The 13,365-nt window shown below is 46.1% G+C and overlaps 1 protein-coding gene across 10 annotated transcripts; it reads left to right on the forward strand.

Moving 5' to 3' along the window:
* The first annotated feature begins 563 nt into the window (after window positions 1–563).
* On the forward strand, window positions 564–13,072 carry ZDHHC4 (zDHHC palmitoyltransferase 4). Of its 10 annotated transcripts, none has more exons than XM_078357827.1 (9): window positions 564–858; window positions 1,673–1,849; window positions 3,637–3,760; window positions 4,544–4,617; window positions 5,316–5,494; window positions 6,388–6,513; window positions 8,166–8,410; window positions 12,218–12,295; window positions 12,402–13,072. In XM_078357827.1, exons 2-9 carry the CDS (start codon window positions 1,845–1,847, stop codon window positions 12,693–12,695), a joined length of 1,125 nt encoding a protein of 374 aa, XP_078213953.1. In that variant the 5' UTR covers window positions 564–858; window positions 1,673–1,844; the 3' UTR covers window positions 12,696–13,072. The 10 variants fall into 10 exon arrangements, with proteins under 10 accessions (XP_078213953.1, XP_008981836.1, XP_008981834.1 ...); XM_008983588.5 differs by having other exon boundaries at window positions 564–637; XM_008983586.5 differs by lacking the exon at window positions 1,673–1,849 and having other exon boundaries at window positions 564–1,643.
* The last annotated feature ends 293 nt before the right edge of the window (window positions 13,073–13,365 follow it).

Raw genomic sequence — 13,365 nt, forward strand, 5'->3', positions numbered from 1 at the left:
CCGCAGGGCAGCTTAGTCGGTTACAGCCCCAGCGTCGCCGCCCCTACCAGGCCCAGGTCGATCCTCCTGTAAGTCTCCTGGCAATACTGCTCTAAAATCCCACTTACAGCCCAGTGCACGGACTCACGCCTGTAATCTCAACACTTTGGGAGGTCGAGGGGGTAGGACCGCTTGAGCTCAGGAGTTTCGAGATCAGCTTGGGCAACATAGGGTGACCCCCGTCTCTACAAAAAATAAAAATTAGACGGGTGTGGTGGCATGTACCTCTGGTCCCAGCTACGTGGGAGGCTGGGGCAGTGAGCTATGATAGCGCCATTGCACTCCAGCTTGGGCAACACAGCGAGGCTGTTTTTGAATGAATGAATAAATAAGTAAATAAAAAAATGTAATAAAATAAATAAAATAAAATCGCACTTCCCACCGGTTACACCCGGCCACGGAGGTCCCCAAGCTAGCTGCGAGGACACCCGGGAGGTCACCGCGAGTCCAGTCCGGCAACTCGCAGCGGCCCTCGCGCGCTTCCGCCGGAAGTCGGCCTCGCAGGGGCGCCTCGCTGACGTCACGAGTTCGCAGGAAATCTGGTGGCGAGCACAGGAGGCGCGGGAGCCGAGCGCCTGGCGGTTGGCAGAGGTTGGCGGTAAGGCCGCCTCCGCGGAGCTGTCTGAAGCTTATGCTGTCCCATGACCGTCGGTCTCCTCCCCTGACCCTCCCTTACCCCCTTATGTGTGGGCCCGCTGTCCCACCCCCACCTCCCCCGAGTCCCGGGCGGCCTGTTGTCCCTTCCGAGCCTGCTGCGCTCCGCGTTCCTCTAGCAGGCTCCAGTCCTCAGGGAAAGCTCCGGCCAGGCCCGTCCAGGAGGTGCCTTGATGGGGACAGCCTCGGGAGGCCCTAGTGGGGAGGGGCAGGGAGAGAACTAAGGCTTGGCTTATTTCTTCCCAACCAGCTGTTTCTCTCAAAGTCTTTATTATTATTATTTTTGAGACGGAGTTTCGCTCTTTTTGCCCAGGCTGGAGTGCAATGGCGTGATCTCGGCCCACTGCAACCTCCGCCTTCCTTTTTCAAGCGATTCCGCCCGAGTAGCTAGGATTACAGGCGTGCGCCATCACGCCCGACTAATTTTTTTTCTATTTAATAGGGATGGGGTTTAACCATATTGGTCAGGTTGGTCACGAACTCCTGACCTCAGGTGATCCACCCGCCTGGGCCTCCCAGAGTGCTAGGATTAGAGGAGTGGGCCACCACGCCGGGCCTATTTTATTATTTTTATTTATGGGGTGCCGCTCTGTGGCCCAGGCTGGAGGGCAGTGGCAGGATCACAGCTCACTGCAGCCTGGACCTCCTGGGCTCAAGCGATCCTCACACCTCAGCCTTCCAAGTAGCTGGGACCACAGGCGCGCCACCACACCCTGCTGGTTTTTAAATTTTTATGTAGGGACAGTGGTCACACTATGTTGCCTAGGCTGGTCTCAAACTCTTGGCCTCAAGCGATCCTCCTGCCTTAGCCTCCCCAAGATTTGGGAGCAGGCCTGAGCAACTGAGCCTGTGCCATTTCTCCCAAAGTCTTACCCCTTCATGGCTGAACATCCCCTACTTCCAATTCTTTTCCACAGTGTATCTGCCTTTGACTGCTACTCTTGTCTTACGTGAGTGTTGAATTGATGTGTCTCTGTAGCCAGATCCAAGCTCCTGGAAGAACCATGTCCGGCAGCTATGGGTTGTGCCACGCGCAGAGTGCTGCCCCAGAGGAGCTGCTGTTCGAATTATCTGTGCATGTGGGGAGGAGGAATGCCAGAGCTGCTGGCTGAAAATTATCCAAGAGAGATGTAGGCTGGGCACCCTGAATCATGCTGTGAGCATCACTGCTGTTTGTTTGCTCTTAACCCTATCATGTCATGAATAGTTTCTTGTTTGGTTATCTCACTTGTATTTCCAGCCCAGAATCATATCTGCTAAGGTCAAAAGTAACCAGTTCCGGTATGTTTCTGTTTGTTTTTGAGACAGGGTCTCACGCTGTTGCCCAGGCTTGAATTCCTGTGCTCAAGCAATCCTCCCACCTCAGCCTCCTAAGTATTGGGGACCAAAGGCATGCACAACCACATCTGGCTAATTTTTGTATTTTTTGTAGAGATGGGGTCTCCCTATGTTGCCCAGGCCATTCTTGAACTCCTGGGTTCAAGTGATCCTCCCACCTCAGCCTTCCAAAGTGCTGGGATTATATGCACGAGCCACTATGGCCGGCCAGTTCCAGTACCTTTTTTTTCTTTTCTATTTTTTTTTAAACCACTACACTATGGAAAAGAATTCCAGTATCCTGTATTTTTTTTTTTTTTTTTTTTTTTGAGACAAAGTCTCGCTCTGTCACACAGGCTGGAATGTGGTGGCATGATCTTGGCTCACTGCAACCTTCGCCTCACGAGTTCAAGTAGTTCTGCCTTAGCCTCCTGAGTAGCTGGGATTACAAGCTCGCGCCACCACGCCCAGCTAATTTTGTATTTTTAGTAGAGACAAGGTTTCAGGCTTGTTGGTCAGGCTTGTTTCAAACTCCTGACCTTGTGATCTGCCCGCCTTGGCCTCCTAATGTGCCACCGTGCCCAGCCCCAGTATCCAATATCTTAACACAATATCCAGTATCCAATTTCTTAACACAGACCTGTGTATTGACTCTGGTTCCAGAGGGTGATCCCTGATGGTTGTGGACAGTGTCCTGGAGGGATGCTTCTTAGGACAGGATGCCTGATTCTGGGTGCAGGGCTCCTCACTGCCTCTAGGAGATGCTTGTTCTCAAGGCATTGTCAGAGATTCTTTGGGGCACCTCTTGTATCTTTGTGAATATTTAAGGAAGTAAAAGAATGATTTGTGCCTGGAGGCAAGGAAGGCAGATACATTTTTTTTCCTCACTTTATTTTGGGTTAGCAGGTTGGAGATGTCCCAAAGGCAGGCCACAGAGTTAGATTCAACATTTTTATCTTGGGCTGGGGCCGGTGGCTCACGCCTGTAATCCCAACACTTTGGGAAGCTGAGGTAGGCAGATCACCTGAGGTCAGGAGTTTGAGACCAGCCTGGCCAATGTGGTGAAACTTCGTCTTTACTAAAAGTACAAAAATTAGCCAGATGTGGGGTGCACACTTGTAATCCCAGCTTCTAGGGAGGCTGAGGCAGGAGAATTCCTTGAACCGGGGAGGCAGAGGTTGCAGTGAGCCGAGATCATGCCACTGCACTCCAGCCTGGGCAACAAGAGTGAAACTGTTAAAAAAGATATATATCTTTTTTTTTAATTGAGACAGGGTCTCACTGTGTTTCCCAGGGTGGGAAACTCCTGAGCTCAAGTGATCTGCGCACCTTGGCCTCCCAAAGTGCTGAGAATACAGGCATGAGCCATTGCACCTAGCCCAGAATTTTATCTTGCTGGAGGGAGTTCAGGATCATTTGGGAGGCCCCACTGAGAGGCAGCAGGCCTCTGTTTTGTGTGCCTAAGAGTTGGTGAATTGTTTGTTTTTCTGCTTTTTGCTTTGAGATGTCATTAAAATCTAGATGAATTCTGCTTTGGTAGCCTTTTGGGAGTTGACATCTGAGAATATGTGCCATGGAAGAAACCTTTCAGTAGCAGATAGTCACACTCTTTCTGTTCCTTTGTAGCCCCAGGATGGACTTTCTGGTCCTCTTCTTGTTCTACCTAGCTTCGGTGCTGATGGGTCTGGTTCTGATCTGCATCTGCTCGAAAACCCATTGCTCGAAAGGCCTGGTCAAGGGAGGAGCACAGGTGAGGATGATCCTTGGATAGCACTGGAGTTTGAATACTGTGCTAGTCTAAGAGACTCCAGGTTCACTACAGGACAAAAAAGAGATGCTAGGCTGGGTGCAGTGACTCACACCTGTAATTTCAGCTACCCAGGAAGCTGAGGCAGAAGGATCCCTTTAGCCAGGAGTTTGAAGTTGGAGTGAGCTATGATCATGCTGCTGCCCTCCAGTCTGGACTATTGAGTGAGACCCTATCTCAACAACAACAAAGATGCCATTTAACTTTATTGATTGATTGATTTCATTGATGGCAGTTGTTATGGGACATTCCACAGCCTCTGTCTGTGTGTGTGTTTTTTGTTCCTGCTGAAAGTCCTCTTGTGGTGGTGCTTTGAGAGAATAGGTTGCTTGGATTGATTTCCTCTGGATTAAATACTTGTTATTGGGCATGGATGTGAGCAGTGTCCACCTGGGGGGCTTGATGGGTGACTCTGGGGGATGTATGAGCAGAAAGGTCAGCATCAGTTAGCCCCATCCTTCAGGGATCAAAGTGACCAAAACTGGGGCAAGCAACCGATGGAAAGGCATGGTCTTGGGAGGGACCTGGGCTAATGCCCAGTGATCTGGGTGTGGACACTGGAACCTGGGATTGAACCCAGGCTGGGGAAAGAGCACCTAAACCACTTCTTTACCCATATATGGAAACAACTTACCATCACTCATATTGCCAGCTGTATGTGGAGTGTCTGATTCGTTTGGGAGAAGAAATGAGAAATGAAATTGAGTCTTTTTCTTTGCTTTTCAGATATTTTCCTATATAATTCCAGAATGTCTTCAGAGAGCAATGCACAGATTGCTTCATTACCTTTTCCATACAAGGTATTTGTATTTCAGAGTTTAAATATCCTCCTCTTTTCTGCTTTATTAATTGTTGTGATCCTCTAGCTTCAGGAAGCTCCTTGTGGTTTCCAGCACGCTGAGGGAAAGAATGCTGGAAAGAATCATGAGTCCTGAGTTGGGAACCTCTACTCATAGTCAGTTTGCCTTTTGAGACTGAGGTTTTAACTTGTCTGCTTTTAAATAGTGATATTTAAAGATTGGGAAAATACTGACATATATTTCTGTTAAATACATGCAGAATGTTTCACAGTTTTCTTTTTTTTGAGACAGAGTCTCATTCTATTGCCCAGGCTAGAATGCAGTGGCGTGATCTCGGCTCACTGCAACCTCTGCCTCCTGGGTTCAAGTGATTCTCCTGCCTCAGCTTCCTGGTAGCTGGGACTACAGGTGTGTGCCACAAGACCCAGCTAAATTTTTGTATTTTTAGTAGAGATAGGGTTTCACCATGTTGGCCAGGATGGTCTCAATCTCTTGACCTCGTGATCTGCCTGCCTCAGCCTCCCAAAGTACTCCCAAGGTGTGAGCCACTGCACCCGGCCTCACATGGTCTTCTGTATAATTCTTACTATTATCTCAAGCCCAAAGGAAGTGGTTGGCCCTTCGTTACTTTCTTTAGTATTTTATGATTCTTCAAGTAGAAGCCCCCATGAATAAACCATATGCCTGTTTCCTTTCAGAAACCACTCCTTCATTGTCCTGCACCTGGTCCTGCAAGGGATGGTTTATACTGAGTACACCTGGGAGCTATTTGGCTACTGTCAAGAGCTAGAGTTCTCCTTGTATTACCTCCTTCTACCCTATCTGCTGCTAATTGTAAACCTGTTTTCGTTCATCCTCACTTGTGTAACCAATCCTGGTAAGTTGAGGCTCTTAGCATACAGCATGGTGACAGCTCCACTGTCTTACGAATAGTGCTGCAAACAAGGAGTGGCCTTGTACACTTTGTGTACAATTGTGCTGAATTCTACACTTTAAATGGGTGAATTAGGTTAATGAGTTATGTCTCAGTAAAGCCATTATTCAAAATGAATTGCTTGGCCGGGCATGGTGGCTCACACCTGTAATCCCAGCACTTTGGGAGGCCGAGGTGGGAGGTTCACCTGAGGTTGGGAGTTTGAGACCAGCCTGGCCAACATGGTAAAACCCCATCTCTACTAAAAAGATTAAAAAATACAAAAATTAGCCAGGCGTGGTAACACACATCTGTAATCCTAGCTACTACTCTGGAGAATTGCTTGAACTCAGGAGGTGGAGGTTACAGTGAGCGGAGATTGTTCCACTGCACTTCAGCCTGGACAACACAGTGAAACTCTGTGTCCAAAAAAAATAAAAAAGTAACTGCTTAAGATATTAAAGATAGCGGCTGGGCACAGTGGCTCAGGAATGTAATCCCAGCACTTTGGGAGGCTGAGGCAGGTGATCACCTGAGGTTAGGAGTTTGAGACCAGCCTGGCCAACATGGTGAAACCCTGTTTCTACTAAAAATACAAAAAATTGGCTGAGCATGGTGGCGCATGCCTGTAATCCCAGCTACTTGAGAGGCTGAGGCAGGAGAATTGCTTGAACCCAGGAGGCGGAGGTTGCAGTGAGCCGAGATTGTGCCATTGCACTCTAGTTTGGGCAACAAAAGTGAAACTCCATCTCAAAAAAAGATATTAAAGATTTCAGTTGTGTTTTATCAGGATGGGTTTTGTGACCATCCACTCCACCATATTACACGAAACTGACATATGTTCTTTCTTTTTCCAGGCATTATAACAAAAGCAAATGAATTATTATTTCTTCATGTTTATGAATTTGATGAAGTGATGTTTCTGAAGAACGTAAGGTGCTCTACGTGTGATTTAAGGAAACCAGCTCGATCCAAGCACTGCAGTGAGTGTGGCTCTCATGGCTCCAGCGGCACCCCCAACAGCACACGTGTGGGCTTTGTCTGTGAAAGAATGTTTCCTGAATCATAGTTCACCCCCAGACATGGTGTAGCCACTACTTATAGAGTTGAGATAATGGTTTCTTTCAGATGAGTGAGGGTCAGGGTTTGTGTTCTTGTGTAGTAGACAGTTCTCATCCCTGGGCATAACAGCCCTTCCCTTACCATAGGGCAGGACTCGCTGCCCACAAGATATTTCTGTGGGATGCTGTGTTTGCAGATTTCAATCCTGCAAAGCCTAGTCTTCTGGAAGGGCCCAAAATTCTAGACCAGTGCTGTCTAACAAAAATAGAATATGACCGGGCACAGCGGCTCATGTCTGGAATCCCAGTACTCCTAGGCTGATATCTCTTGAGCCTAGGAGTTTAAAACCAGCCTGGCACCATGGGGAAACCTCACCTTTACAAAAAACACAAAAGTTAGCGGGCATGGTGGCATGTGTCTGTAGTCCTAGATACTTGAGAGGCTGAGGTAGGAGGATCGCTTGAGCCCAGGAGATCGAGGCTGCAGTAAGCTATGATTAAATTGCTGCACTCTAGCTTCAGCAACAGAGCAAGACCCTGTCTCAAAAAGCCATGAAAAGAAACAATTTTTAAAAATATCTTTCTTTTATTTAATTCTTTTTTCTTTTTTCTGTGGGCACAAAAACAAAAAAATGTTTTTCAAAATGTAGCTGTGCTTGGAGACAGTTTTAATCAGGGTTTTATTTAACCTAGCATATGTAAAATACCATTTTAACATGTAATCAATGTAAAAAAATTCTTCATGAGATTGTTTATATTCTGCTTTTCATACTAAGCCTTTAAAATCTGGTATTTTATATTTACAGCATATCTTGATTTGGACACCAAATTTTCGTTTTAGAATTTAGATTTAATAAAATGTGTATTTAGATTTAATAAAATGTACAGTTGAAAATGTAGACTCACATATGCATCCTATATCCAGAAATTCTTAAAAATTTTCCAGTATCTGAATTTGGTGACACAAGAATCATTGTCCTTTGCCATCCATGTCTGCATTGACATAATGCCTCATCTTAATCAGAAGAATTGACTTTAAAGCAGAAACATCAGTTTTAAAATTATGTCTGTCCACGTGAAGTAAATTCACTAACTTTTGTGTTGCTTCCATATTCACACTGAATTCAAAGGAGTATTGTAGTAAAAAGCAACGGTAAATTTGTCAACATTGACAAAATGTCCTTTCCATTTTTTTTTTTTTTTTTTTTTTTTTTGAGATAGGGTTGTCACTGTGTTACCCAGGCTGGAGTGCAGTGGCGCGAGTTCACTGCAGCCTTGACCTCCCGTGCCCAAGCGATCCACCTGCCTAGCCTCTGCATACCTGGGACCACGGGTGCATGCCACCACTACCTCAGATGTTTCTTGTAGTCAGATTGCAAGTGCTCAATACCCACATTTGGCTAGTTGCTCCTGTACTGGACACTGCAGTTTCAAAAGCTTAGTTTGGAACTAAGCAGCTGCCATTTCCCCCTGATCATACGTCCTGTGGTCAGATTGTGAAAATCTCAGTAGGTGTGTGGTTTCCTTGTCTCATCAGGCCCCATCCCAGCACTTGTCCCCTCGTTTCTGTGCAGGTGTGTGTAACTGGTGTGTGCACCGTTTTGACCATCACTGTGTTTGGGTGAACAACTGCATTGGGGCCTGGAACATCAGGTACTTCCTCATCTACCTCTTGACCTTGACGGCCTCGGCTGCCACTGTCGCCATTGTGAGCACTGCTTTTCTGGTCCATTTGGTGGTGATGTCAGACCTGTACCAGGAGACTTACATTGATGACTTTGGACGCCTCCACATTATGGACACGGTCTTTCTTATTCAGGTAATTATGCTGTAGGTTTCTGACTTCAAGTTTCAGAACTGCAAAAAGGACATTTATTTTCCCAGTAAAAGCATGAAGTTAGGTGAGGCACGGTGGCTCATGCCTGTGATGCCAGCACTTTTGAAGGCCGAGGTGGGAGGATCACATGAGGCCAGGAGTTTAGGACCAGCTTGGGCAACACCCAAATGTCCATCAACTGATGAGTGAATAACTGGTCTCTTGTAGAGAACCTGTGTCTACACAAAATACAAAAATGAGCTGAGGTTGAGCACAGTGGCTCATGCCTGTAATCCTAGTACTTTGAGAGGCCAAGGCAGGCAGATTGCCTGGGCTCAGGAGTTTGAGACCAGCCTGGCCAACATGGTGAAACCCTGTCTCTGCTAAAATACTACAGATTAGCTGACTGTGGTGGCATGTGCCTGTAGTCCCAGCTACTCGGGAGGCTAAGGCACAAGAATCACTTGAAGCCAGGAGGTAGAGGTTGCAGTGAGCTGATATCTCGCCACTGCACTGCAGCCTGGGTGACAGAGCAAGACCCTGTCTCAAAAACTAACAAACGGGCCGGGCGTGGTGGCTCACGCCTGTAATCCCAGCACTTTGGGAGCCCAGGGTGGTCGGATCACCTGAGGTCAGGAGTTAGAGACCAGCCTGGCCAACGTGGTGAAACCCCGTCTCTACTAAAAACACAACAAAATTAGCCAGGCATGGTGAGGCAGGAGAATCCCTTGAACCCAGGAGGCAGAGGTTGCAGTGAGCCAAGTTCGTGCCACCACTGCACTCCAGCCTGGGCAACAAGAGCAAAACTCTGTCTCAAAAAAAAAAAATTCACATATCATAAAATTTACCCTTTAAATTATACTATTCGGTGGTATGAGTATATTCACAGAGTTATGCAACCTTTATCACTATCTAATAGAACATTTCATCATCTCCAAAAGGAGACATACCCCATTTCCTCCTCCCTCAGAACCAGGTAATCACAAATCTACTTTCTGTCTTTAGGGATTGGTGTTTTCTGGACCTTTCATATAAATGGAATTGTGCAATATATGGTCTTTTCCACTGAGTTCTTTCTTGTGACACAAGGTTTTCAGGGTTAACTCATGTTGTGGCCTGAATCTACTTTATTCTTTTTATTCTTTTTTGTTTGTTTGTTTTTGAGACAGAGTCTCCCTCTGTCACCCAGGCTAGAGTTCAGTGGCGCAATCTTGGCTCACTGCACCATCTGCCTCCCGGGTTCAAGCGATTCTCCTGCCTCAGCCTCCCAAATAGCTGGGACTACAGGCGCCTACCACCACACCCAGCTAATTTTTGTACTTTTAGGAGAGACGGGGTTTTACTGTGTTTGGCCAGCTCCCAAAGTGCTGAGATTACAAGCATGAGCCATCACGCCCTGCTCCATTTTTTTTTTTTTTTTTTTTGAGATGGAGTTTTGCTCTTGTTGCCCAGGCTGGAGGGGGCAATGGTGTGATCTTGGCTCCATGCAACCTCTGCCTCCCGGGTTCAAGTGATTCTCCTGCCTCAGTCTCCTGAGTAGCTGGAATTATAGGCATGTGCCACCATGCCTGGCTAATTTTTGTATGTTTAGCAGAGACGGGGTTTTACCCTGTAGGCCAGGCTGATTTCTAACTCCTGACCTCAAGTGATCCATCCACCTTGGCCTCCCAAAGTGCTAGGATTACAGTTGTGAACCACCGCGCCTGGTCTCACTTCATTCATTTTTTATTTTTTTTTATGACTGAATAACATTCCATTGTATGGATAGACCAAATTTTATTTATTTGTTCATCAGTTGATGGACATTTTGGTGTTTTTACTTTTCGGCTATTTTTGAATAATACTGCTATGAACATGTAAAAGTTTTTTGTATGGACATATGTTTTTACTTCTCTTAGGTAAATTCACCTAGGAGTGGAATTGCTGGGTTGTATGGTAACTTTTTGTTTTGTTTTGTTTTTTTATTTTTATTTTTTTTAACTTTATTATTATTTTTTTTAAAGACAGTGTCTTACTCTGACACCTAGACTGGAGTGCAGTGGTAGCATCACAGCTCATTATAACCTGGAACTCCTGGGCTCAAGCGCTCCCACCTTGGCCTCCCTAAGTGCTGGGATTATAGGTGTGAGCCAGCATGACTGGCCTGGAATAACTTTTGATTTTAAGTCTTTATATAATAATGACAGTTAGTCTTTTGTTATATTGGTTTTCTGTTTGTGGTTCTTTTGGATCGTGGGAATGGGGTTTTAGGTTTTTAGGGTTTTTTTGGTATAGAAAAGTTTAGACATTCTTTCTCATCAAATCTCTCTTCTTTGTAACTTCAACTAGAAAGTCTCCTCCATCAAGAGTTTTGTTAAATGTTCTCTTTTCTTGTCACTTTCAAAAATATTAAACTTTCTAAATTCTTCATTTTGCTTATTGCAAAAATAACTTGGAAAACTTTAAGCAGCCCTGTTCCTGTCGTCACACACCACTGACACAGCCAGTTTTGTTTTTACCCAAACAAGATGACAGTGTAATCCTTGCATCTCACCTTTCTCATTAGTCAATATGTTAAATCTTTTCAGAGTCAGTACATAGAAATTGACATCATTTTTAATGGCTCCTTTTTTTCCCATTGTGTGACCATCCCAGAGTTTTACCCTTCCCGATGGATGGACAGTTAACTTGTTTCTTTGCCAGGTACGGTGGCTTACACCTGTAATCCCAACAATTTGGGAGGCCAAGGTGAGAAAATCACTTGAGGCCAGGAGTTTGAAAGCAGCCTGGGCAACAAAGCAAGACTCTGTTTCTTTCTTTCTTTTTTTTTTTTTTTTAAGATGGAGTTTTGTTCTTGTTGCCCAGACTGGAGGGCAATGGCATGATCTCAGCTTACTGAAACCTCTGCCTCTCGGGTTCAAGTGATTCTGCTGCCTCAGCCTCCCCAGTAGTTGGGATTACAGGCCACCATGCCCAGCTAATTTTGTATTCCTAGTAGAGACAGGGTTTCTCCATGTTGGTCAGGCTGGTCTCAAACTCCTGACCTAAGGTGGTCCACCTGCCTCGGGCTCCCAAAGTGCTGGGATTACAGGCGTGAGCCACCATGCCCGGCTGCAAGACCCTGTTTCTACTGATTTTTAAATTTTTAATTTTAATTTAATTTTATTTTACTTTTAGAGATGGGGTTTCACCATGTTGGCCAGGCTGGTCTTGAACTCCCAACCTCGTGATCCACCCACGTCAGCCTCCCAAAGTGCTGGGATTACAGGTGTAAGCCACCACGCCTGTCCTATTTTTTATTTTTTGAGATGGAGTCTCACTGTGTTGCCTAGGCTGGAGTGCAAGTAGCACAGTCTCGGCTCATTGTAACCTTTACCGCCCAGGTTCAAGCAACTCTCCTGCCTCAGCCTCCTGAGTAACTGGGATTACAGGCATGTGCTACCACCCTTGGCTAATTTTTATATTTTTAGTAGAGAAGGCCATGTTGGCCAGGCTGGTAAACTTATGACCTCAAGTGTTCTGCTCACCTTGGCTTCCCCAAATGCTGAGATTACAAAGGTGAGCCACCCTGCCTGCCCCTGTTTCTACTTATTAAAAAAAAAAGAAAAATCTTGTTTCTTTTGGGAAGAGGGGCTGATAAAATCAGTGATACAATGAATATCCTTGTACATCTATTTTTGGGGTTGTATTTTGTTTTAAGACATTGATCTCTTTTGTCCAGCTGGATTTTGTTTTGATGAATGAAGTCTGCATTCTTTCATAGCTAGCTAACTGGAACAGTACATTTCCTTTCCCTTCACCCTCTGTGTGACCACTTCATTCATTCCATAGGAAACTCTTGTATGTACTGGGATTATTCCTGGGCTGCTTGTCAGCTGTTTGTATTCAGTTTGTCACATTTGGACACAGGTAGGTGGGCTGAGGAAGCTGCACTGGTGGCTGGGCAGGACCAGGGTTGGCAGGTATTTACCCTCACGGATGTCACAATCCAGCACTGCTGTTTCTCTGCCCCTAGTATCTGTTCCTGACCTTTCCACGGATTGTCTTCATGCTGGGCTTTGTTGTGGTCCTGAGCTTCCTCCTGGGTGGCTACCTGTGCTTTGCTGTGTACCTGGCGGCCACCAACCAGACTACTAACGAGTGGCACAGAGGTGACAGGGCCTGGTGCTGGCGTTGTCCCCTTGTGGCCTGGTGTCCGTCAGCAGAACCCCAGATCCACCAGAACATTCACTCCCATGGGCTTTGGAGCAACCTTCAAGAGATATTTCTACCTGCCTTTCCATATCATGAGAGGAAGAAACAAGAATGACAAGTGTGTGACTGCCTTTCAGCTGTAGTTCTCATTTATTTACACATGTGGATTTGCTCATTTTCCAAGCATGGCTTGTTTTGATTTCTGCTGTGCTTATCAGTCACTTTTGGTGGGCAAGGGAGAGGGGAAAATGAGTGTTGAGTGCCTCATCTTTGCCAATGTGGTGGGAGGAATCCCCCTTGCTTACTTTCTTTTGAAACTGGGCATCTCTGAAGTCCTAGTGTCAAGGAGATCAAGATATGATTTCTCAGAGGTTCCAGGTGGCGCTGAGACCTTGGCATCTGTAAACTCTGGGCATGTGGACAGGAGGGGCTTGTGGCCATGTCTCTGACTTGTCTCTGAAGTACAGGAGGGTCTCATTGACTCAGTGTCTGCACATTGTGCCTAGCTGTACTCTCTTTTATGCCTTCTCTATTCGCCTGTCTTCCCCCAAAGGATTTTCATCTCAACAGCAGAGTGTCCTCACCCAGGCCTGCCTTCCGGCCAGTATGGCTTTGTACACCAGGCACATTCCTGCATGCGTGGCCTCCTGCCTGCCCTCCTCTGGCCATATTCAAGTCCTTTTTTGCCCAGTTTAAAAATTGTGAAAGTTAACTGCCACCTAGTTCAGAGAGGAGAGATGATAGCCAGAAAAGGGGTCTTAGTGCAGAAGGTCTTTTGAGTGGGA

The sequence above is a fragment of the Callithrix jacchus genome, chromosome 2, assembly GCF_049354715.1.
Source record: "Callithrix jacchus isolate 240 chromosome 2, calJac240_pri, whole genome shotgun sequence".
Classification (NCBI taxonomy): domain Eukaryota; kingdom Metazoa; phylum Chordata; class Mammalia; order Primates; family Cebidae; genus Callithrix; species Callithrix jacchus.

Bases quoted from the DNA above. Each gene is read 5' to 3' on its own strand.
- ZDHHC4 (XM_035283054.3), top strand. From the start codon at position 671: ATGCTGTCCCATGACCGTCGGTCTCCTCCCCTGACCCTCCCTTACCCC. The intron at 3,761-4,543 runs GTGAGGATGATC...TTTGCTTTTCAG, and splicing joins TGGTCAAGGGAGGAGCACAG to ATATTTTCCTATATAATTCC. The intron at 12,296-12,401 runs GTAGGTGGGCTG...CTCTGCCCCTAG, and splicing joins TTTGTCACATTTGGACACAG to TATCTGTTCCTGACCTTTCC.